The 25,703-nt window shown below is 41.5% G+C and overlaps 1 protein-coding gene across 5 annotated transcripts; it reads right to left on the reverse strand.

Annotated features, from left to right (window-relative positions):
• Positions 1 to 1,085: 1,085 nt before the first annotated feature.
• BEST3 (bestrophin 3) lies at positions 1,086 to 25,703 on the reverse strand. 5 transcript variants are annotated; one of them, XM_041465486.1, is made up of 10 exons: positions 25,532 to 25,703; positions 21,673 to 21,842; positions 19,883 to 19,977; positions 19,124 to 19,357; positions 13,759 to 13,913; positions 12,989 to 13,066; positions 12,449 to 12,601; positions 9,092 to 9,172; positions 7,630 to 7,781; positions 1,086 to 5,261 (listed from the first exon to the last, which is right to left on the reverse strand). In XM_041465486.1, the coding sequence occupies exons 2-10, from the start codon at positions 21,822 to 21,824 to the stop codon at positions 4,355 to 4,357; spliced, it is 2,007 nt and encodes a 668-aa protein (XP_041321420.1). In that variant the 5' UTR covers positions 21,825 to 21,842; positions 25,532 to 25,703; the 3' UTR covers positions 1,086 to 4,354. The 5 variants fall into 5 exon arrangements, with proteins under 5 accessions (XP_041321420.1, XP_041321421.1, XP_041321423.1 ...); XM_041465487.1 differs by lacking the exon at positions 12,989 to 13,066; XM_041465489.1 differs by lacking the exon at positions 21,673 to 21,842 and having other exon boundaries at positions 19,883 to 19,963; positions 25,532 to 25,701.

Raw genomic sequence — 25,703 nt, forward strand, 5'->3', positions numbered from 1 at the left:
TGCGCTGGGCACCTCCCCAGCAGGGCAGAGCCATGGGCAGATGGAGACAGGCCCCATGGTGGCATTGCTGGACAGAGGTTGGTGGCTCCCAGGCACTTGCTACTGCTGTCTGGATGTGCCTGGCACAGACCAAAGGCAATATCCATTGCTGGCCTTGGTGGTATCACAATCACAGCCCCTTAGATTTTAAGTTTTCAGTTGCAAGACTCAATAAGTATTACAAAAACAGAATGGTTTTCCTGTAGGTATCTCTAAATACTGATCTTGCCTTCCAATATGAAATAATCTTTGTCCCTGGTGCCTGTTTCCATGACTCTCTATTTGCAGCCACATTGTGTTACACATTTGGCATCCAGGCTATCAACCTCTAGCAAAAGAGACTCTGCTGCCAGCTGTCTCTTTCTGCAGACTGAGCTGTGTGAAGTTACCCTGTATTTCAGGTCAATCTTGCCTTGATTCCCCTTTGTTCCTGTCACTTTTAAAGAATGGATTGACCATGAGCTAACTTATTTGTCTAGAAAATGTCATTTGTTTGATCATGAGCCAAGACAAACAAACATCTATAAAGTCCCGTTCCTCATTTAACAGCAGCAGGGTATTTTTGTTTTCTCTACTATGCAGCATACTTAACACTCTGGTATATTTTCATTATATGTACAATATGTATATGTTCCTCAAATGTGAGTTTGCAGTCAGAGATCTGTTATTTACAACAGAAGATTTTAAGGGTAGTGGGACATGTCCCCACAGCCAGTCAGTCCCAGCACTGACATCCTGGCTCTACGAATTCCAGCACAGAGTGGAAACACATCCTAGAAACAGGTGGAAAGTCAGGCAGCATGCACAGGGACTAACCCTCTCTTTGTTCTGATATATCTGATCTTGCTCAAGATTAACACCATCTGATGGGAGCAAACTGCTGCTCTGACCTACTTGTCTATCCTGGCCCTGTTCTATCCTTGTCCAACTTTGCCAGCTTCTGTAAGTGCCTTGCTGTTCCTGGTAGACATCAAATTGATTTGCATGATAGGTCAAACCCTTGCCAGAGTGCTTCTTGAGAGTTCAGTAAAACCAGGAGGATGGTGTGTCTCAAAGTGCCTTTATTCATGCAATAATTCAACATTGCTTATACCTGTGAACATGAATTGTGGATTGTTGGATTTGCTAAAATACTCCATTTACCATGCTAAGGCAAATAGTTTACTGAGAGAAGTGTGCAAGAAAGCATATAATCTCAAAAGATAATTTAATACAGATCAGAGTACACTGATGTTTGCCAAAGTGAGATAACAGACTGAATGACAAGAGGAAATTTTTCTGGTAACTCACACCAGCACTAACTTCTTTAGAAGCAATGAACTGTAGCTAACCTGGAGCTGGCCCACTGTGTGAAATGCTGGTTGTGTATTGCAGATTGCATTGCGTGACTTCAGAGCTGTAATTCCTAATTTAGCATGCATCTACATGTGTAATAGACACCTCTGTGGGGCTTAACTGAAGCTCTTACCTGCCTAATGGCTTCTGTGTGGCCACCCTGAGCCTCCATCAAATAATGAATGTTGCAGGGCCAGGGAGCGCTGGCAGAGCGAGTGGGAGAGGTAGCAAAATTATTGCTGATTGGATGTATAATGTTCTAGTGGAAAGCAGCAGTGTGCATCCTGGGCAGCAGCCAGGCTGAGAAGAGGAGCAGGGCTCAATGATGAGAAGCTGGGAAGGCTTTTCACTCTTAGCAGTGCAGGGATGAAACAATGACGAAACAGTGCAGGGATGGGTTGGGGACAAAGAGCATTTTGGTCCAATACCTTAAGCCCTGGCGGAAGCTGTGTGAAGGATTAGAGGGAGCAGGTATGGTGGGACAGGACTCCCAGTGCAGATTTGTGGTGGACACTTGAGAGTCATCTCTAATTTCTGGCTCAAGTTCCCTTACAGCGTGAAGCGCAGCTCCTCAAGCTGATGTACTGTAAGGAGAGAGGTAGATCATGGGCCAGGCTGCCTTCACAGCTGCTGAAAACCCTTCCTATACATGCCTGCCTGGGAGAAGTATGGCCAAACTCCCCAGAAACTTGTACTGCTCTCCTGACAAAAGTGCAGCAGTTACTTTTACTTTGTTTCTAGCTGTGTGACTGGAGCTGTCTGGCTGTCCTTAAAATGTATTTGTACTTAAAATTAGCCATTTATTTAAGTTAAGCACGTTGGTAAATCAAGTTCCTTGACAGTTGCAAATGCAATTAGATTGAGAAACATTGAATTGAAAAGTGTGGCTTCAGCTACAAGATAGAAGGAATCAGGAGGAAAAAGGGAATGCTTCCAGAAGTTGCAAAAGGGCCATTCAGAAAATTGGACTGCTAGGCTAAGACGCTGTTTATTTCTGTGTAATTTCACTCTGCTGAGCTTTTCATTTTGTTGGTCAAACCTAAACATAGCAACCTGAATTGCCTGAAGACCTTGTGGAGTGGCAAGTGTGAGGTTGCACCAGTAAGCCTGACTCCAAACTGTGATCAAATTTCAATAAGCTGCTGTCAGACACCAGTGTCACCTCATCTCATGGTGTGAAGAAGTCCTTCCATAGGTGCCTGGCAAATCTGTGCTTGGCTTTCCTGCATAACTGGAATTCACATAATATGAGTTTAAACAGTGCTTCCTTGGACCAAGTGTCCTCTGCTTCCTAAACTGATGGGATACACATGTTGTTGTCTAGTGTCTTTGGAGGGTTTGAAAGCGTGGCGCTGCTCAGACCGTGCCAATATACAGCAGCAGGAGCCAATTTCGAGGCTGAAATAAAGCTGGAAGAAGTACAAGTGGGGAGGGCAGTTGATTTTTGTTCAAAGCCTACCCAGATGAGATAGGGTCCTGCTGTATGTGACACCAGTTAGAAGGGCTCCTCGCCTAAGTGGCCGTAGGAGCAGGAGCAGACAGGTCTGTTCATTCCCTTTCCAGGTTCAGGAAGTCCTAAAGTCTCCCAGGAGCCACTGGTGTTACCACTTACCATGGCAGAGAGGCTGGTTTGTTTTTTGAAGTGCAACCTTCTGAGCAAGAGAGCTGGGTGGATTTTCTGTCCATGCAGTCCATACTGCCTTTGCTGGTTGTTGCAGACTCTTAACTTTTGGTCCCCCCCTCTCTGTTCTTTCAGTCCCTAAGCTACCTTGTCTCTCCCTTGTCTGTCCTCTACTCACTGATGTGAGAATGCTGGCAACATGCTGCAGACTGCACTTTTGTAAACATGGGTGAGAGCTAAACCCAAGGAGATGTGGCTGCTTTCCTGGCCTACTTTGAGGCTTCTTTTGCAGGAGTGATAGCTGAAAGTCCAGGTCACTATCAGCAGGTTTAGGGAGGTGGCTTGGTCATCCCTGGGGCAGCAGGAGCCACCTAATGCTGACTCAGGTTTGGGTTAATTAAGAATGTGCGTGGTACATCTGGTTAGCATGGGAATGGGGGAGAGGTTTAGGAAGTGGAGACCAGTTTTGGTAGGAGTCATGGGTCACTTTGTTGTTTGCCTGGGATGCCTACAGCCTGTGCACTTCCAGCTGAAGATCTCCACAAGAGTGGAGCCCTAGGCTTAGTTGCACCTGCAGCTCCATCACCTCTTGAGAGAGTGCTGCAGCCCTGTCATCCCTAGGGAAGCCACCTGGGAGCCTCATTTTACAATAAACTGTCACTGGGTATGCCACATATGTGCTCCAAGGCTCAGACATCCCATGCCCAGCTCATCAGCTATTTTGCACCTATCTTTAGTTAAAATGATATTAAACATTTAATACTTTTATTTATTCTACTCTTTAGTGGCATAGCTTCATCAGGAGTGGGGCAGGATTCTGTCCTACACAAATGTGGGGCCTGATTTTTCAAGTGTTCCTCCAGACAGTGAGAGATGATGGGCTGAATCTCTCCAGACAGAGAAAGGACCGGACCTTCATCTTGTCTTTGAGCCACTTGAGTAGAAACCAAAACTGTTGGTAGATCTTACAGGGATGTCATGGACCTTAAGCTGATGGAGCAGACAAAGGCGGCAGCAGAGTTCAGTGTATATTCAAAGTAGACAGAACCACACCCACTCTTCTGATAACCTTAGTGTTCCTCTAGTTTTGCCTACACAGCTCACTGCCGTATACATCCTGAGGCTCCCAGTACTCCCTGTAAGTGTGTTTCCCACAGGGTCACAGATTTCAAGCCAGTGACCAAGTGGCTTAAAATATGTCAACACAATGCCTCCTATTTAGATGCCCAAATCCTCTGTTGGATCTTGTTCATGACTTGTCTGAGTACTGAGTCTGCCCTTCTGCACATTCAGCAAATTTGTGTGAGAACCATGTTTAAGACAAGACAAGAAGTTCAGTCAAAATCAGAGGAAGAATGGTCAAAGTTTTCTTTCACTCTCCTCATTAGAAAATTCTACTATGGCTGTTTCTTTACTGTCCAGGTTTTCCCATAAGTCCTGCATCTCAAATGTTTGTGGAGCACAAGCAGAAGTGCCATTTTTTCCATCACTGAATGTCCTTTCCTGTGAAGTCATCTCAGAATCTGTGGAAGGTGGTGCAGCATCAGCATTTGATGCTGTACTAGGACTATGGAAGCTTGGTAAACTCCATCGCTGAAGGTTTCTCTCATGATCTGTTATGAGACCAGCTATGTTACTAACCTGGGGCTCATGTTTGGGCTCTCCTATCACACTAGGAAGTGACTGATGCACCTCTGAACTTGAGAGGTATGGAGTCATTTCTGGGGGGAAAAAGTGTTGGTTCAGAAGAGCCACATTTGCCTCAGCTATGATTCTTTGGAGCTTCTCTTCTGGCATGCTTGCGGAGCGCTCTGTTGGCAGGTCTGGTTTGTCCACCACATCAGGTTCAATCTCCTGGGCTTCAGAAACGATGACCTCAGGAACTGGCCTGGTTGTCTCAGATGAGGTGTCACTGTCACCAAACTGTGCCTCGTTCCTTGAGGTTTCTGTTATGGGTCCTAGCTCTCGGCTACCATGAAGTCTGTTACTTCTGGAAACTCCTTCATGTTTCTTCTTGAAGCTTAAGGTAGAGTGCCTCCCTCTTGTGTGCATTTCCTGCAGCTGTCTGATGTGCCCTTTTTCATCTGCTGGGAAAAACACCGAATTCTCACTCGTCTGCCGACTGTAGCGCTGGTGAGTGGGGTATGAAGGACCCTCATGGACACTGAGAAACCTCTTGACTCTTCTCAAAACCGAATACTGTCTGTGCTGCTTCTCCTCTTCCCAAGGCCACTCTTCCCCATAGAGAAATTCAGTATCAGCCAGCCTGCCAAGTAAAGCCAGGTAGTACATGTCACTTAAATATAGGAAGCATCTATACACATTCATCCCTCTGTCTCAAACACAGGACCCAAGACATAGGAACCAAGGCCTAGTGTGTCCCTAAAGAGAAGGAAGAAAAGCATGAGGGTGCCAGGAAGGAGTGTCTGTGCCTTTGAATCAGCCAGATCACACAAAGAACTCTCCACATCCAGATGTCGCTTCTCCTACGGACCAGGCTGGGAGGGCATCCAGCCAGGCATCTGGCACCATTTCATATTTGAGCTGCAGCCTTCTGAGGCATCTCCACGTGGTTCGGCTTGTGCTCAGGGTGAGGGAAAGGGGAGAAAGGAACCCTACTCAGTGCTGTAGTTACTTTTTCAGGAGAATCCTTCAGGCAAAAATAGCAACAGTGAAAAAGCTACTGCTGGAAACAGAGGACAACGGTTTCAAAAAATGTTGAAATTACTCAGATGGCCAAATCTCACTTATTTCTGGAGCATGACAGTGTGTCTGAAGGTCTCACCTGTACCTGGTGCTCTTCTCCTGCACAGCCTTGGTGCTTCATGAGAACAGCTATTGCTGCACATGCCAGTGAATTCAGTACACGTCACTGACAGTGCAGTCTGGGCAAGCCAAGCTGGCCCAGTTACCTGTCCTAAGGACAGGAATGGCAGAGGGGCTTGGGCCAAACCTGAGGCATGGAGCACAGGCAGGCCACACGAACCTGGAGGGACAGAGGAACTTCATCCAGCACTTGTGAAGATCATAGAACAGTTTATGTTGGAAGGGCCCTTTAACAGCAGCTAATCCAACCTCCCTGTGCTGAGCAGGGACACCTTCAACTAGATCAGGCTGCTCATGGCCCCATCCAGCCTGGCCTGCAATGTTTACAGGAATGGGACACCTACCACCTCTTTAGGCAACTTGTTCCAGATGTTAGCTTGAGGTGACTGGAGAAGGCTTTGGGTTTTGGCTCAAGTTTTATACATTTGCTTTGGACTTGGAAGAATTTTTAGAGCTTGTTTTTGAAGTTTGCATAAGAGTTATCCATAATTTTTAGAGATATGAACAGAAAAACAGTTCACATGAGAAGATAATTAATAAAAAGTCAACACATCAGAGCTGTTTGCATTCCACAGGGGCTATCAGGGAGCTATTTCTCATTCTCTCCTTCCTTAATTTTTTGTGTGAAGTAATTTTTTATTAAAAAATTGTTTGCAGACTTAATGATGTTTCTTCTTTGCCACCTTTTCCCCCTAGAAATTACCTTAAAATAGATTATATTCTATGAAATTTTATTTCGTTTTTTTTACTTCCTTCTTTACTTTTCTTTTTGCCATTTTATAGGTTTTTTTTTCCCAGAAGGAAATAACTTCTGAAATGGCTGTGTGTGATAAACCATTGTCCTTTGTAGTAGAATGCATGCAAAAATGAAAAAAAAAAAGAACAAAAATGAGAAAACCACAATTCTGAGGCCAAATTAAGCAAAAAATTAAAGACATTTTATTTTGATAAAGGTGGGAAATGATGGGAAAATTGTAAATATCTTGAGATAATTTTAAAAGTTAAAAAATGTCTGTAAAGTTTTTAAAAAGGTTTTCAGAAGGGAACATCTACTTGCTTGGTATTTTCTCAGGCATGATGGCATTTATGCTTATTGACCTGTCTGTATTACAGCATGTCACGAGTATTTAAACTAACAGCTCCTAAGCTAACTGGCCTGTCGCTGATCCCTCATATAGATCCTGACAACAGGGGGCAATCCCATACCCTCTATTCTTTGTAACTATTGTGCTTTGTTGATCTCTGCAAATAAATCCTCTTCATACCTTCACAAAATCTGGCCATTTCAACTTCCATGCCAGGATTATTAGTTAATGAAAAGCCATAAAATATTTAAGATGATTTCTTGTTGATCTTCACAAAAATCTGGACTGATTTCAACTGTTGTCTGCTAACTAAATGAACAAAGGAATAGCTGTTTTGCTAATTGGGGATGCATGAAGAAGCTGTAGCAAAGCAAGTATTATTAAGATAAGTCAGTCACTGTCTTCAGGTATCATCCTGTGCTCAGAGGCTATCAACAAATGTGTTTAGAGACTATCAACAAACCCTCCCTGCAAACACGCTCTATTTACTGATTACACAGTTTAAGATATGCCTGCACAACTTGGACGAACACATGGACCACTGGAGACATCCTCCCACCAACACCAGCCTGTCCACTCCCCGCTAAGTTCTTTTCCCATTTCCATCTTCTCCGCTGGAAGTATCGGCAGAGCCCGCATCCCTGCACTGACTGTCTGTCAGTCAGTGCAGACTGTCGGGGTGTGACCTGTCTGATGGCATTCAGGACCCTTAGTGCCACTCACCCCATTTCAATAGTCGATCCAAGAAAGGAAGGAATACAGTAATCAGCAGCTGCTTTTGTGTAGGGTGGGCGGGCAGAGGTATCATTCCAGTAAATATCTTTCTCCATCCTTGGCAAGTTCATGTGCATCTCATCCACAGCCAGAAGTGAAACCTTAAATTTTTTGTGCATAAATCATGTCACTTTCAACATAGTGGAGTATATGAAATAGTCTACTTTATACTCCCTGTGTCAACATTTCCTTCAGAAACCCTTTAACATAAGATGTGTATGATGGCTTGGGCATTAGGAAGAGACTCAGTATTACAAAATAAACCCCCAATATCTGCCCATACTCATGAAAGAATAAATTTTATCATAACTTGAATCATCTGTACTGCAAAGATATTTGTGCCAAATTGAAGTCCTTCCCACACATATAATGAGTTAGATGTGATCCTTTGTGTGCTATGGAAAATCTGTGTAAAGTATTACACATGTGCTCCTTGGAGTGTCCAGAGGTCAAGAATCTCTCTGATAGGCTTCATTGCCAGTTTAAGACATTCCAAATCAAGTATCTGAACATCCTTCTAACAAGTTTTACACAACAGGCTCTAAGGCACAGTAGTGTGAGTATCCTGACATGGTGCTAACCCAGAGAGCATCGTTGTCCATGTGAAGTCCTTTCCCATTCTTGCACATACCTGCATGGCTTACTCTGGTTACTTTGCTTAATTTGGTGGTTTGTTTGGCCCTTGCTCCCCCTAACTCTTGGGTTCTGCTTTCCTGGAGTGGAATCTGACAGCAGCTCAGCCAGCCCTGTGCTTGGCTCTATGCAAGGGGAGCAGCACAGTGCTGTGGGACCTCCTCATGTCTCTGAGCTCCTTGACAGCACAACAGCCAGGGCTCTTTGGGAATCAGGGGTAACTGGAATAAAACTGTACCCTTGTCATCTCACAGCCCCTGCGACTGGGGACACTGGCTCCTGTGCTGACCACCGATACTGGCTGGGTGACAGCATCCCAACATGAGTCATGGTACTGGCTCTGCTTATTAGTTCAGGGCCCTGCTTAGTGTTTTTACTATATTTGCTGCCTTTTTTTTTAAAGGAAGGTTCATATGCAATATTTTAATCTCCAGACATTCCGATTAGCAAAATGTGTTCTTATCTATGTGGGAATGAAATTTGCATTTTGCAGGATTGACCTACATTACATGTTTTTCCAGGCATAGAGTGGTTTTGCAATTTAAGGTCAGCTGTTTGCATGTTTAGTCAGGCATTGTAAATGCCAAATACCAAAATCAAGATGAATTAGCTTGTGAAAACAAACTCTGTGGATCACAGCCACAGGTGGTCCTTCAGGGAAAGAATATGTTTTGCTAGCACTTGTTGCCCTGATTTATTCCTCAATTTAAGACATAGTATTAGATGTAATGATAACCTATGGTAGAGTAAAGCTGGAAGTAGAAATAACAACAGCAACCTGTAAATTTCTATCGATGCACCAGTTAGTTTCAAAATCATCATCATCTTCTCCAAATGGATTAATGAGTTGTTCAGCGACCTGGAAAGAAAACGAGACAGTGAAGAGAGGTTGGCATGCCATGTCAGGACTACTGCTGCAGAGAAAGTAGGATTGGATTTTTCTCTCTCTCCCTGCCTGTCACTTGCAATCATAGCTTGAGCTCCTGTGTGATTGCTCTGCCAGCCTAGCGAAGGAACAGCTTGCTTTCACTATAGATTCATATCTCTGTGCCTCACTGGTGCTGTCAATCACAATTGTCAGTGCTGGCCTGCTGGGAGCTGAGACATGTCTGGGCCAAGGTAATTGTCACATCCAATAGTCATTACCTTTCCTTACTGTTGTCTTTGGCTCATTTATATGAATGGTTTAGCAGCTAGAGGCTCTGTTATTGCACTGTTGTCTGCAATAGTCCACCAGCCCATGGGGTCAGTATTCCCAAGCCTTGCAGCTGGAGTCTGCTGGAGGGAGTAGAGCTCATCTGTCCACCTCAGCCCTCAGCCCCTACTTCTTTATCAGCATTAGCCCCAATGGCAACCTTCCAAAGCTTTTGAGGAAAAGCAGCGTACAAAAAAACGTGACTCAAGTCAACTCTGCATCATGCTAGCCAAATCCCAGAAACAGAACCTGAGTCTGGTTCTTTAATTCAGCCTGCTGACTTGGGTTTCTGTACCTGAAGTGTCTGAAACTGCAGGGCAGAAGCACATCCTGTGGAGGACACAATCAAACAGCGAGCTCAGACACATTTGTGGTGAGGTACCTTAGTCTGGGAACTAGTCTGGAAAGGTACCCTCTCTGGCTCCCCATATCCAGTGAAAAAACCCACAGAGACTGCCCCCACCCCTGTGGTCACTAAAGTACATTGGGTGGAGAGTAAGCACAGAGCTGCTGATGGAGGAAAAAAAAAAGTTTAAATAGAAAAAAAAATTTAGGAAATTCAGACTGCTTCTCTGTTTTCTAGTTTCTTGGTACACTGACATGAAATATCCTCTCCATTCTTTTCTCCTTCTGTTTATTTTTTTAAGCCCTGGTTTTAGAGCTGATCACATTCTTGATAACCCTTCCAAGCCTTCCTTGTGATCACCAGGGCCACACACGGGAGCAGCAGTCAGGTCCTTGGTTTAATGGGTATGGTAAAGCAACTGTATGATTAAACAGTCCTGTTCATTAACCTCACTATGGACAGCTATGATCTAAATAACTTATAGCTGTAAAGCAGTTGCTCCCTGCATATTTGTCCTATGTGCCTCTAGGCTGTACCTGTGGATAAGCGCTTGCTGACTCTCTGAGGCCACCAGCTCCCAGGCCAGCACTGGCACACAACAAAAGAACTGCTGAGTAGGTTAACACTACAAAAACACCTGTAAAGTGGGAGCAATGAAAGGAGACAGTGGTCACCTCTGCTCACTCTCATTTACATGGTATTAAATTCTGGGTACGCTATGAAAGTGCTGCAAAAGGGAGGAACCAGAACACAGTCTGTGTTGTGGCTCTCCAGGGAAGACATGGATCAGCTTCGTGTAAGCCAGTGGACCACCACCCAAAAGTCCACCATAAAACCTATCACATGAGCTTAAAAAAGTGAGACAGAGCAAATAGTGGTGGTGGCTTTTTTTTTGGCTGACCTGGTCCTGGCATTGTGAGACATGACTTTATTCTCCAGAAAGGAGTGTAGCGATGGACAACTAAACTCTGCCTTTGGACATCTCCTCTGTCCCTGTAAAGAAAATGGGGATTTAGAAGCGTCTCATGTAATGGGAAACTTTGGCCCTGTATTATAGGTATTTCAGATCAGGCTTGAGGCCAAGGAATGAGCTCAGTTTACCCATTATTTCTGAGGAACTGCCAAGTTACTGGAAGTCAATACCTCAGGGCCCTTTTTGCTTCCTGGCAGCCAAAAGTCCAACACTCTCAGCAGGAAACTGGCTGTAACCTTCAAGACAAAAATATCCTGACTTGGGGCACTGGAGGTTTGGATGAACCCCCAACCTGAGGAAACTCTGCTGATATTGAATTAACTTTCAAAAACTTCTTCTCCTCTCTTTAATTTCCTTATGCAGAATATTTTTCAGTTACAATGGCATCTCATACCTGCCACAGCCAGGAGCTGGCTGGAAGCTCGAGCCTAACTATAGGGGGAGATGCTATAAACATCCTTGGGTGCTGAAGAAGGAAAACCCATTTCTCCAGGGGCACCAGCAGGGCAGTCAAGAGGAACAGCTTACTGTTTTATACCCTCTAGTATAATGGGCAGACACCGCCTACAGATAAAGCCTCACTTTTCTCCAGAAGTTGCTACCTTCACTGTACCAGCCTCCCTTCCTCTCTCTCCCGCTCCCATCCAGGCTGTCCCTATGCAGCAAAATCCTTTTCCCTCTCATTTCCTAGGACACAACACTAGAGGAGCTTGTCCTGCACGCACTTTACTTTTCCTCACAATCTGCCAGCTCGGTGTGCTGCCTTCTCTACTCTGCCCTTCGGAGCTGGCTGTGGGAAGGCGTGTCTACAGCTAGCCATGTTCAATTTATATTCTAACACAAAAGTTATATTCTAACAGAAAAGTTAGCTCTATGTTTCCATCCATGATTAATAAACATGAAAGGAAATCTAATGTACATGAACCCCAATGAAACTTTTTTCCAGCAAATCTGTTTCAGAGGAGAGAATCACCTTGAGGTATGTGGCTTAATTACTCAGCTATCAGATTGATTGTGGTAGATTAGCCACAGTCATCAACAGGCTGATGGGCAGCATCCAATTCCTCTACAACTCTTCTTCTTAATGAACATTTTTATGCAGTGGAGTGCTAGCCAACATTGTCTGCCACTCTTTCATAGCCCTCTGGAACTGGGGACCTTTAATTGCCTGCATCTGATGAGGTTAACAGCAGATACTTCCAGCTTTGATCATAAGAAAGTATCATGCAGACCCTTTCAGCTGATACAGCCATAGTTCCCCATTGCAGAATGGAGTGGGAGAAAGGGGTTTTTTAATCTCTTTTCTGTCATTTTATAGTTCATGTCCTGAGACCTTGTGGGAGTAATACTTCCTTAGGAAGTTGTGGTGGCATTGGTGCTACTAAAATGGGCTCTTTCAGATTCACCAAATTCAGACCATTTCTTACCATATGGTCTGTCAGGCAGAATTAAAAATGCATTGCACGATATCTCCATATGACCATAGAACACTTCAGGCTGAATTCACCTCTGGGTAACTTCAGTATTCATTGGAGATTTTACACGTGTGTCACGGATCTGACACCTTGACCCGCCCCCCCAGGGAGGGTTCCCCCATCACCTGTCCAGAAAGCCAGTTTACCTTGAGCCATCCTGCATAGAAGAAGAACTGCAGCAGTGTGAAGATTGGAATGTAAATATCTAAGTCATGTCCCTGGTACCCTTGGTCAGTATCCAAAAATTGACGCCCTATCAGGCAGGCAAAGAAAAAGGTATAGACTGCGAGAGTAACAACCTGCAAGGAACAGAACTTCATTGAAATAATGAATCGATACAATCTCATGCGTAAGGCAACCCATATAATTTATAAATCTGTGGGAGGTATTGCAAATTCAGAGACCACAGGAGTAATTATGGCCAGGAAGAACACTCAGGAAACAGAAAAACATTTCAGTGCTTCCCTCCCCTCTTCCAAATGATGCAAGATCTTCAAAACATCTCTGCATTAAATATGCCTTAAATAGTTAGCCAGGCCTCCATGATCCTGTGCAAGTGAACCAGTGCTCAGTATCTCAGAGGCTCAGATTGGGGCTATGAGTGTTTTATGCCATGAATGTTTGGCAGCAACCCCCCTTTTATGGAAATTGTGTTTTGAACTTTCTACAGAATAATAGCTCAGTACCTGGGTATAGACCAGTGGAATTCCAACCCAGTCATAACCAAACAAAAGGCTACACCAAGACCGGTACTTATTCATTTCCTAAAAGGGAAAAAAAAACCCCAACCAGCAAGAAACCACAACAAAATAAAATTGCATGGGATACAATTCTGCCTTGTAAATATTTTGTTGAAGTTCATTTTTGCACATATAAAAGGACAGGGAGAAAAGAAAGTATAGTATATATAAATTGATACTATAACTGTACCCAGCACCCAATTTGAATATTGACTTGGTTTATGGAGTTGGAGTGCTTAGTATACTTTGTATTTCTTCACAATTCATCTTCTCCTTCTGTTTTATTCACAGTCTAGTGATACATGAAAGAGAATATATTACATCATAGAAAGGATATTTTACCACTTAATGAAATATTCAGGGAGATTATCTGCTCTGAAGCTGATAATAAAATCTTCAAAATGCCAAATTATTTTCATGTCTCATATTTTTAGCAACGGGACAAGTATGAATTTACAGTGATGTTACAATAATTTTTTACTCATCAATTTTTTGCTTCTTGCAATATCTTCTTAGTCATGTTAAAAAGAATCCAGATGAATGCTGCTGTGTGTTTAGATGTGCATTGGTACACAAAGAAAAGAGGGATAAATCCTGAGTAAGGTCATTTAGATGACACAGGAGATCTGTGCATACTAAATAAAACCAATTATGCAAGTGAAAAGCAACATAGCAATTTCAGACTAGTTTTTTGTAGATTTCCTTTTTCTACTTACATTCATCAGTGTCTGCAGATCCACACTGTCTCGAATCCTTCCCTCCTTTCGTGCCTTTGATGCCAAATTTCCAAACCAGACAAATGGGACCCAGTATTTCAGGTGGGGAGACTTAAGATCATCAAAAAGTTTTCTTTCATATCTTGTCATAAAACCTATTTACCAAAAAACAAAACAACCTTAATTTATTCTGTGCTTTCAGTACTACTGATTCTATACATTTGAAATATATTTTTATCTGTTTATGTAATATTTGCATAGAACTCTGCTAAAAACAACTTGTAATTCTAACTAGTAACCTCCTCTTAAAAAAAAAAAAATCCAGGACACATCTTTCTTGAAAGAACTTCTTTTTCCATTAATTACCTGTGCTATATTGGTAAAGAGGTAAATTCCTCTTTACCAATATAGGCAATAATTTTTTATTACTGTGTTCTTATATCTAACTGCTGACAGATGGTAGAAACATAGAATACTAAGAATTGTACAAATTACTCTCTAGTTTCATATTCTGCTTTCAGAAAAATAAGGAACTGGACATATCAGTCAAGAAACATTTTTCACCAATGATGGCTTTCAGAAGCATTTTGATATATTGTAAGGGCAGTTATATGACCTTCTGATTCTGATAATTTTTTGTTATATCTGCAAAGCAATGAGCAAGCAACAGAGGATACAAGTGCATGCACAAAACAAAGCCCAACAGAGTGTGTGCCTTCTGCCAGTGAAATACTTCCCTGACAGATTGTTTGATGTTTTCTTTGGGGTTATGAAGGCATGCAAAGAGATGAAGAGGGAATCATGCACAGAAATCCCGCTGCTAAGGGGACGCTGGGCCAGGTGACATGCTGTGGGGCTGCGAGCTGGAGATGCTCTCTGCCTGGCAATTTGCCTTGCTGGGGAGCTGGGAAGGTATTATGTTTCCTGAAGAGCTCTCCTGCCTTGTGAAGTCCTGCTTCCCTCTGCTGCAAGCGAGTCCAAGGTCACATAACCGGGGAGCCAGGGCTCTGTGTGACAAATCCTGCACCAGAGCCAGTCTCTGCCTGGGACTGGCAAGGGAGCAGCTGCCTTTGGAGCAACACCTCTACCCCTCTGAGGAAGAAAGGTCTGCTCTGCTGTCCTCCTTCCACCCAGGCTTTGACAAAAACAACCTCAGAAAATTCACATTTTCCTTTGTCCAAATCCTGTATTTTCTGGTGTTGGAGCAATTGTCATGTTTGGCAGATTTAGTTTTTGCTCCAGTATGTGACATCTATCAGGGTGGGTATAAAGCTTCTTTTGTTGTATTGACATTAGTTCTGAAATAAGACAAAGTCAGTAACATGACAGCCCCAAAATAGGGGGCTCAGCCAACCAATTACAAGTTTGAATGCTGAAAATTCAGTAAGAGAATTGACAGTAGACTCCAATGAGTAAGAATATGTCCATTATGGCTATCATTGCTAATGACACATGACACAGCAAACGAATAAATAGATAGAAACTCAGTTGTGTTGCATAGAAATGTGAATTAAATTAAAGGAGATTTGCTAAACACAGTGATCTTGAATATTCTGTTGTTGAGGAAAATGTCACTATTGTACAGTTGGAACAAGCCTACACAGGAGGTATGAAATACTGCAAGTACTTAGAAGGAAGGCAAGGACAGGACAGAAAACATTGTGGAAGAGGAAATATTCAGCAGCAAGAGACAGTACTCATGCAGTATCATAAAATTTCAGAACAGAATAAGACAAAGCTTTTAAAAGTTCCCTGGGCATTTTGCAACCACTTCTCATAATCAGCTTCACAGAAATAATCAGGCAACCAGACAAATTAACCTGCTAGTCATGGTTCCTGACTCCTAAAAGTCAGTCTTTCAGGCTGCCTTTAGTTTTTGTCCAGCCAGCCTGCTTATTACAGGACAGGAAAAGATGCTTCTGTCAGGCTGAAACAGACAGACAGAAAAACAAAGAATTGAGTGTGGAGTAAATACTGGATGCATGTCACTTGGAGGCTCTGGAAAGACTCAGCCTGAAGGGGTCACAAAGAACAGCAAGGATCAGTTCAGCTTTACACTGAAATTGGGCACCTTCTGTTCAGAAAGCTCAACAAAGTCTGATTTTTTTTAATGATAAAGGTCAAACTGGCATTGAAGTGTTTGTGTTAATATTTATTAAATATTCTCTTTATTAATATTAATAATGCCTAGTATTATTATTGCAGAAAATATTAATTCTGGATTGCTCTTACTGCTGGCAATACAGACAACATGCAGTTCAGAATAGCTCATTGTTATTGCAGTGGTAAGGAAACACTTTATATTCCATTAAATATAAGGGAGGGTATCAAATTTCAATTATTACAATTATGTGGTTTCTAAATATGGTCATGGTATTTTTATTTAGGAGTATTCAAAGAATTAACCCAGAAACTCTTTAAACAAGAGTACTGGTTTTGACAAGCACTAGAATACTGAAGTAGCTCCAGAAAATGGGAAATATTTGTCAAACATTGTGCCAGGATCAGGAAAAGGATGATCTCAGGAATGACAGGGCACTGAATCCTTGTGAAAGTATCAGAAGAGTGACATGGAGTGCAATCAATAAACAATCAAAGGATACTAATGTGAACAGTGTCAGCCAAAGAGATAGTACAGGAAAATTATTGATGAGAACACAAGCCTAGCTGGGACAAAATCATTCATGAGTGATTCAAAGAGCATTCAGTTCTCCTGTCAAAACTCAATGGTTTGAGACAAGATTGATTCAGGTTATTGACATTAAATATTTTTAATACTAGTGGTTAGAGAAGAAGGAACATGATCAAGTAGATAAAAGTTTAATTTTCTGCTTCTGTGTTATGTGGGAAAGGGTTAATTTAGCTGCTTCCTTGCAGTAAAGGATTTAGGACTGCAGTCTTCAGCCACACATAGATATTCATGTTGCTGAGCTCACACCTCATGTTTCTCTTCAGTGTTTCCCATCAGCTCTTTTGGGGTGCTCTCTGCTCAGCTGCTCACTCATTACTCTGTTTTTTAACAGATGTGTTCTTGAGCATCCAGCTTCCCCCTTGCACCTTGCAGCCAACATGCTTGCTGTGCTCAGGACAGCTGCTAGGCATTTGACACTTACAGCATGTGTGCACCAGCAGTCAGCATCATAAAGGAGTGAATCCACATGGACCTACTGTCTACAGTTCCACAAAGAGCGTTAAAACATGAGAGTCAGGAGAAAGGTCCAGCACTCAAGACTGTATCCTACAGGAAGAGCCTACAGCTGGTGAAGCTCCTGAGTTTCATTCAAGCCTTTATGCAGTCTACTAACAAGTAACATTGAGGGGAAAAGTATGTTTCCTTCTAATTAAAAAAAGAAGAAGCCAAACTTATTACAAAACCCAGTGAATAGAAGATAGCACTGTGCAAGTTCAGACTGAGAATAAGATGTCACTCTTCAACAGCAAGTTTACTGTTGTGATTGTCTGGTCACCTAGGATGCAGTATAGTCTCCAGTATTTCCATCTGAATTTTAAATCTGGGCTGATTGCATTCCTAGAAGGTATTACAGCTCAGTCAGAAACTGCAGCATGATAAAGGATGCTGCTAGCAAGCTTTTGTGCCTTGTGTTATGGATGAGTCAGGCTAGATCATTGTGGCACTGTTTTAAATTTAAAATCTATGAATTTAAGCAGTTCGTTTGCTGAAAAGAGAAGTGTGTAGCAATAGTTATGTCATGGCAGTTCACAGTTTGATAGAAAAATGCAAAATCGTCATAAGTTGTTTCAATGATGACTGTGCTGTAAGTATCAGATTTGTGCTGCTCACATTCATATTAAATGCCTCCCTCCCATGCACTCTGATATGCAATGCCACAGGGAGATAGGGAGGGGATGATTACAGAGTATTGTCCAAGTCACTGGATGTTAACAGGAGCAAAATATACCCTGAAAAGCTTGGTACTGCATCAATAAAAACTCTGCAGCACAATATGCACTAAAACCTAAAAAAAAAAAAAAAAAAAAAAAGTACTGAAATCCAGAGCTGGTTACACTGTCTATACTTATATACACAGTTTATAGTAGAAGATTTTTCACTGTTAAAAAACCAACAATCAAAACTTGCTTTCCAGTCTACACTTGGTACAAGGCTGTGACATTCTGTCTCTTTGGAACAGACTGTCTTTAGCAATAGGGAGGCAGAGCTGGATTAGCTGCCTGGGAATGTTGTAATTTTCCAGTGTATAATAGAAGCAGATTGCTGGGGACAGTGACAGAAGCTTCCTTGACCTCTCGCTGGCTCAGGTAAACAGTTTTGTTGCACAGCACAATGAAGAGAGCTTTACAATTCAATGAATCCTACATAAATGGTTTGAGGTTTTTTTTCAGTAAGATTGGTGCATTCTGCCTGGCTTTTTTTTTTTTTTTTTAATATATCTAAAGCTTCTCACACATAGTTGAAATGTGTATATGTATACTACACTGCATATTTTAACTTGCTACAACTTTGCTTACTAATCTCTGCCAAAGGAATAATTTTAAGAAATTCAAGACATTCAGTAGAACACATGACTTCTATTTGGAACAGATCCCCATATCTTTGCATTGCTGTTCTACCTCTGGCACTGACCATGCCAGTCAGAAGGCACAGTGCCACACCTTGCCTTTAAACACTGAGCAGTCAGTCCTTGATAGACAATCAAAGTGTTACACAACTGAACTCTCTTCACCATCATTACACTCACTGTGTTATTGAAAGAAACAGAAACAGACATGTTTAATACTTAGTTTAGTTATCCTTGAAAAACTAAGTTTAAAGTAAGTTTTTCAATACAAAGAAAAAACCCTTGGGGCTGAGGAGTTTTTTGAGTAAATCACAACACTTAAAATGTGCAATCTATTAAAAATGTGCATTTCTACTTAAATAAAAATTGAGATAAAGCTGTACTTGTGAAGCACCTGCAGAGATCAGTCTCTGATACACCAGACCAAGTTATACCCCAGACATTGGGGCAATGCCATATAACAAGTCACCATTCCTACTGCATCATACTATATTGAATCTTTGGGGGATTTTTTGTTCTTTAGAGGATGTTGTACCTGCTCCATGTGCCTGAGCGTTTAAGGCAGGCCTATTGCCTCCATGGGGTCTGAAAGCACTTAAGACTGTCAAACTCGCTTGATTTCTGCAGTGTTGCTAAAAACTTTAAGAACATTAAAGATGCACTCTTAAGGTTATATCATTTAAGTCACTAACAAAAAGGTGATTTTTTTGAGGTGGTTTAGTATGAGGCACACATGGGGCCACAGGAAAGAAAAAATGAGGCTGGCTCCTTCCCTCCCTGAGCCCGCACCTCTGAGAGAAAAGAAAGCAATTTTGGGGAGGCAGTACCTGCTCCAACCACATGGTCCATGGTGGGGAACCTTTTGTACACAGCGGTGCTGACGGAGCGGAAGATGAGCAGAGAGGTTAAATTCACATAACGCATGAGAGTCCTCCTTAACAGGCGCCCATACTCATCTCTGCCCTGCACGCAGCTGGAGATGAGCAGCATCAGCCGATCTGGCCAAGGCAAGTTCACAAACTGGTTCCACCAGCGATTCACCACCAAAGTTACATAGAAACCTGAGGGTTAGAAGGAAAAAACAAGTCCAGTGCTTATCAGGATTTCAGTTACTTTAATTTTAGTTTGCAGAGTGTTGTTCATATCATTAAGCTGCTACATTTCACAGAATAAATGCAATAAGCCATGTCAAAACCAATAAAGACTAATTATTTAATGGACATTGCAATGTAACATTCTAGCTGATTATCTCATACCCACGAATTTCCAAATTTCCTCTTCTGTAGTAAAACTTAGGGTGAATTTATTCCATTGGGAGACCAGGTACAAGGTATCAGTGTAAGTGGGCATGATCTAGATATATGGAAACCTTTCTTGTTAGTATATTAAAAGATGAGCATAAATGTTGATGTGACAAAAACAACTTGAAATTGAGAAGGCCTGTTGAAAGCACATGATTATTGTGAACCTCTAACCTCCCACATGCCCCTCAGCTCTGAAATGCTTCCAGGCACCAACATTCACAAAATGCCTGAACAGAGATATAATTATAATGAAGAATATTTTCACATTTAGCCGGTACTTACCAAGCACAAAAGTTACTGGGATTTGTTCAGCATATCTGTCACAGTAAATTGATAATTTTTCAAAGAAGCGTTTTTGGCTACCTGTAAGAAAAAATCTGCAGCAAAAATAAAATGTATCTGTCCTTTCATAATATTCTGACAATAGCTACTAAGTGCAAATACATATAAATAATCAGATATGTACACTGGGGAGCAACCTTGGCTACTGCCTTCAAGCAAATTCTTAAAGGTAAAGACACTGTTGGCGAGTATTAAAGAACCTGGAGGAAACAACAGTATTGTTCCCTGGTTTTTGTGGTTTTCTCAGGACTAATTTGAATGGCACTACTATTGGATCAATATGTCTGGAGAATCAGTTTGCTGTCCCATACAGACCAAAGATGACAGTAAGCTCTAAGTCTGCAAGTAGAGCTTAGTCTCCTTTTCCAGAGTGGTACTTAATGGAAATGCTCAGGCCTGCTTGAATTGCAAAAGGTTAAAAGAATTCCTCTGATTTGAAAATGTTACATTGTTGCAACGGTTTTTTTATTCTTACTCCTATGATTTTTTTCTTTTCCACAAGATTAAAATACAACCATATTTTACAATCAGAAAAATATTCACCAAATGATAGCAAATGGGCCATGGTAGTAGCTTCTGCCCACAGGAAAAGGTATCTCATGAAATACAAAAAGCTTCAGTATAATTTTTTTTTATTTGTATAGGTGAGTATTACAGTTATTCTTTGATTTCTTATAAAGGGAACATATAACAAATATTTGGTGGGTTTTGCTTACAATTGTGCGATAAACTGGAGCACATATAGAAAGCTTTCTATATGGTGGTATATTTACCATAGTCATCAATTGCCTGACATTTCAATAAAACTAGATTAATTTAAATAACTGTGAGACTTTGGTGTTCCTTTACGTATCAAAGCTATAATTTTCTTTCTTTGTTTACAGGTATAGATTACTGATCAAAAAATAGTGATTAATCAGAGGAAAACTGAAGCTCATTTTCTCCTTGCTTCCAATAAAAAGCAGAGATCTAATTAGAGATCACGGTAAGAAATGAACCATAATTTTGATACTTCTATGTAATGTACTTCATCAATTAAAAGTTTCACTGTACTAATTGATGCATTGCATCTGTCATACGGTGTTTAATTCACATCTTGATGGAAAAAACAACTCTTCTTGTAATGTGTTCCTCCCAGGTGCTGGTGACACACAGACAGTAACCATGTCTGGCTTCCATGCAGTTTTACTTGGTTCTTTGTAAGCTTTAAAATCAAGTTTGAATGCCTTCCTAGCTTGAAGCAAAACTTTGCTTTTCTTGGCTATATAACTTCACTCCAAAATGATTACCTCTCAGTGTTGTTAAATTCCCACCAAGCAACAAAAGACAGAGTTCTGCAGGGAGGACAAAAGGTCTGTACCTTTGATCTAAAGCAGGGAGGCACGCTCACAACTGACAGCTCAATGTCAGAATGACAAAAGCTGTATAACTTAGGCTTGCTCTGAGTTTTTATTTAGTCTGACTTCAGTAGGATGGTTGCTCAATGCTAGGCTAAAAGGACAATCAGCTGAATATGATAAACAGTATTGACACTCTACATATTTCCTCTAGAACCATAAAGTAAACATGGAAAGGTGAGCACATTGGAAAATGTCCAAGGAAAAGACAGTAAAGAGTAATAGGGAAAAGACAGTAAAGAGTAACCTCCCCCCATCATTCATCGGCCTAACACTAGGAAGTCTGAAACTTCAGCATAACATTTAATGAGATGTGAATTGGAAAGAGTGTACCTGTATAATACACTTATCGCTGTGTAAAGAGTAGCAAAAACAATAAATTCTCTGTACAGCAATTTGTAGATGCTGCCTTTCCACCTTAGGAGTAATCTGTGAAATCCAAAGAAAGTGGCATTTGCTACTTTGCTGGAATAAGTGACTGTCATCGTCGTGGTAGGCTGGGCCTAGAAACAGTAGAAGAGAAGCAGGACACCAACAACATTTTAGACAGTGTATATCCTAACCTGAATGTACCCTTGTATAGATAGATACACGGATATACATGTAAATTTAAATATATAAAATATGTGTACATAAATACATGGTGTTTGTATTCATACATCTATAGAGAGGGAAAAATAAAAATCTTGCAGTTACAAGCCCTGTTGAGACCTGCAGATTGACTTATGTCAATGACTACCCAAACCCAGCAGTTAGCACTGAATGTGGCCACCTTTCTGGGTGGCAGTCGCCGGGACATATTACACCTCTGCAGTCTCTGCTTACACTCAGTTTGCTCCACTCTAGTGTGAGCAAAGAACAGGAAACAAATTTGCTTGACTTTTTTTCAAAAAATTTCAGCTTCTTGGTAACAGAAGTAAAGCTAAATTCCACAAATGCATGTACATCCCCAGCCAGTATTTTTAGTCAGCTGAGGTAATTATAATCATTGAAAAAACAATGAGATTTGGGGACTGCCTCTTTCATTAACAGTTACGACAGCAGCTGAAATCAGCTGGGGAATGCTGTTATTTCTCTCCTTGGCAGCTAGACTTACTCCTCAATATTTCAGCATTGCATGACCATGCAAAACAGCCCTAGGGCTGCTCAGGTAGGTAGTGTGAGACCCAGTGTAATTAAAGTACAACTGAAAATACACAGGTAAATACTTTGTGCTGGGTTTGGTACTCGCTTACCCAGTGCAGAGAGATGCTGCAGGAACTTTCATATGCCTACAAAACAAATCCTAGATCCAAATGTGAATGAAAGCAGTTCTATACAGCATGCAAGAAAAAGACTAATTAAGACAAGCACAAAATCTCAAGAAAGTTACTGTGTATCACAAATATTATTCTTGATGCCCCTGCAGCAAATTTATTGGGGGGTGGGGGAAAAAAATCTGTACTAGTTAATAGATGACAAATATTTTGTGCGTCTTGGCTATGTCTCTGATGCAGAGCATAATAAAAGCCATTAAAGTTCACCTGTAAAAGTGCCAGTTTTGATCTTAGTCACCAAGGGAATCAGCAGGGAAAAGACACCATAAGCCTTGTATTGCTGACAGGCTGTCTCTTTTCCTCTGTAGAATGACTGCTTGATATTTGCCAGTATGGGTCAAAATATTTTTTGTTTTGCTTTTTTTTATTTCTTAAAAAAAAAACCAAAAAACCACATGGATTTTGGTCCGTAGAATCCAGATGATATTTTTCTTTTCCTGAGCCTTGGCACAGACCTTTAAACTTTTTGTTTTCATTGTTGTACTCCAAGAAGTTCAGTGTAAGAGCCAACTTGTCTGACTGGCATGCATGGAAATGCAGTTGTGTCTGCAAAAAATCTTGTGGTCAGGATGCAATGCTTAAGAAAATGGAGGCAAAGATGTCCATTCTCCAGCAAAAGTGGCACTTTGTGAGCAATGAAAGAAATCTGTGGCTGGGCTATAGGGGAGGAATGGGGTAAAAAAAAAAAAAAGCTTAAAAATATACTGTGTTTCCTGGAACTATTGTAGGAGCCTTTAGATCTTTCCCATTGATGGGTGGAGTATGTGTTCAAACCATGCCACCAACAAATGTGTCTCTATCTCCCCATTAATATCCACTTTGTCATGGAAATTGCCAGTGGGAAATCTCCAGCAGGGACTTAGATCTAGAAAAGATGTCTGATAATGGGAGGGCTTGTAGCTTGGCAAAAACCCAGACCCTCAGCACAACACAATGGCCGCAATGAGAGGATGATGTTAGACAAATGCAGGATGAAATGAAACATAAACTGCTAACTGTGGGGGCAGTCAAATATCAGAACAGGGGACTGGATAGTCACCCTCTTGTTTAGGATCTTTAAGGTGAGGGCAAATTGTAGGACAGAAGATGACCTTCAGGAAGAATTCACATAACTGAGACAGGCATGAGCTGAGGGGTTCTGCTGGTCTCTCCTGGTATCTGGGCATCTGTTGTGGGCCACAGAGGAAAAAAGATTCCTTGTAACACCCTTGGAGATTCTGCATCTTTACAGGAAGGCAGCCATTAGTGTCAAAAACTTGACTCTTGGTTTCTGCATTGGAGGTTCAGGAAGCATTCCTTCCTCCCAGCTATCAGGAAGTGGGAAGTGCCAAAAACTGGTCAGTAGCTAAGCTGGACAAAGTGGGTCTACCTTCTCTACAGACCGGAAGCAAATCCTGTCTTGCAAGGCCTGGTAGATTGGCTTTGGCCACTAATGCAGAGCTGTAGTGATAACAGGAATCAGGATTAATAATATTACCCCCATGCATTACACTGGGAGAAGATTTTTATCCACCAAATGCAATTTGTCTGCTTGTAGCAACTATATTTCATTTAATCACATTCCAGCCATCTCTTAGCACCTTACTCAATGCCCTTGACTGAACAGAAATTCTTGGAAGACACTGGATGGTCCTGCTTATTCTTTCTGCCTCTGAAAGGGGGCAAAGAAAAGTGGGACTGTTACAGAAATTTTAGGCTTTGGTGCCTTGGTTTCCTTGCCTTTCCTTGCCTATTGTACACTCTGTTTTATCCTCCTGCTAAGCAAATGCTTTCCTTAACATTTATCATTGTGTTCATATAGGGACCTCAGGATAATATAATTCAAAGTCTTAAAATATACATTAGGTCAGATTAGGTGATTACAGAAAAATTTTGACTATACAAAGCTATGAAAGACAGCTATGCATTTGTTTGGTTAGATTTCTCAACTCACCAAACACAAATTTAAATCTGCATTTGTGTTTTTTTTCTCTGAGAACAACTACAACCCTTTAGGTACAGCCTCCCCTTGCAAGGGGAAGTTTTGGCGTAAAGCCTTGCGCTGACTCTGGCTCTTGCACAGTGGTCCCAAGCCCTTGGTTCATGGGCAGCATGTTGGCAGAGAGTCCTTCCTACATTACTTATGGCCACAGGAAATTAAAAAGCTAAAACTGAGATGGACAGGAAGAGCAAAGCATAACGATGCCCCCCAGCACATTCCTTCCTAAGCACTCTTTTGGCCAGGGCTGAAGAAGGACAGAGTACATTAGATCAGATACCACAGGCACCAGTGTAATGAAAAAACATTTCTAATTATCATGCTGCCCTTAAATTAATCAGCAGATATAGGGCTAGGCTTTTTACTGGTATGGATTTGTGAGTTTTGAAGACATAACACAAGTTATGTCCTCAAAGCCCATTTCATGCCTGTAGAGACCTTGACTCATATTTATGATGCTGCTTTTTTTTTTTTTTACTCAGTGTTTATTTACTTTCTGAAACTTTCTCAAGCACAGACTGAAATGTGAGTTATATATTCTTTCACTTTTGTGAAGACCATCAGAAGACCTTAGGCATAAACAGCTAAAAATATAAGTGTGTCCTCTCTGTTAATATTGAACTCAGTTGTAAATGGGATTTTTGCCTGGCTGAGAATTTCAGGATGCATTAAGTTTCAGAGAGAAACCACAGTACAAAATAACAGCCATCAATGTTTCCTAACTGACCATGAAAGGCTTTTTACAGAATATATAAATAAATAGTACCTCTATGCAGACTTACCCCTTGTCATTCTTCACCTTATTTTTTAGTTTTCGGCATAGAAGAGAAAGTGAGGGAGAGAGATTTGAGTTAAGCCAACTATAAAAACATATTAAGCTTACGCTCTATCCACTGACCTGCTATTTTGATTCAGCAATCCACGCCTGAAGGCAAATCCTGGACCCTTCCTCTTTCTCAGACGTCCTAAACCAAGTCCCCTTCAGATCTGCAAAAATCACCTTGCTCTTCCCTTAACCTGAAGCAAGGGGTTGCTGCTGCTGAGTCCTAAGAGGAGTGGACTGACAAGAA

The sequence above is a fragment of the Pyrgilauda ruficollis genome, unplaced genomic scaffold (assembly GCF_017590135.1).
Source record: "Pyrgilauda ruficollis isolate IOZ18807 unplaced genomic scaffold, ASM1759013v1 scaffold19, whole genome shotgun sequence".
In the NCBI taxonomy this organism is placed as follows: Eukaryota; Metazoa; Chordata; class Aves; order Passeriformes; family Passeridae; genus Pyrgilauda; species Pyrgilauda ruficollis.

Bases quoted from the DNA above. Each gene is read 5' to 3' on its own strand.
- BEST3 (XM_041465486.1), bottom strand. From the start codon at position 21,824: ATGACAGTCACTTATTCCAGCAAAGTAGCAAATGCCACTTTCTTTGGA. The intron at 13,067-13,758 runs GTAAGTAGAAAA...TTTCCCTTTTAG, and splicing joins ATCTGCAGACACTGATGAAT to GAAATGAATAAGTACCGGTC. The intron at 12,602-12,988 runs GTACTGAGCTAT...TGTTCCTTGCAG, and splicing joins TTCCACTGGTCTATACCCAG to GTTGTTACTCTCGCAGTCTA.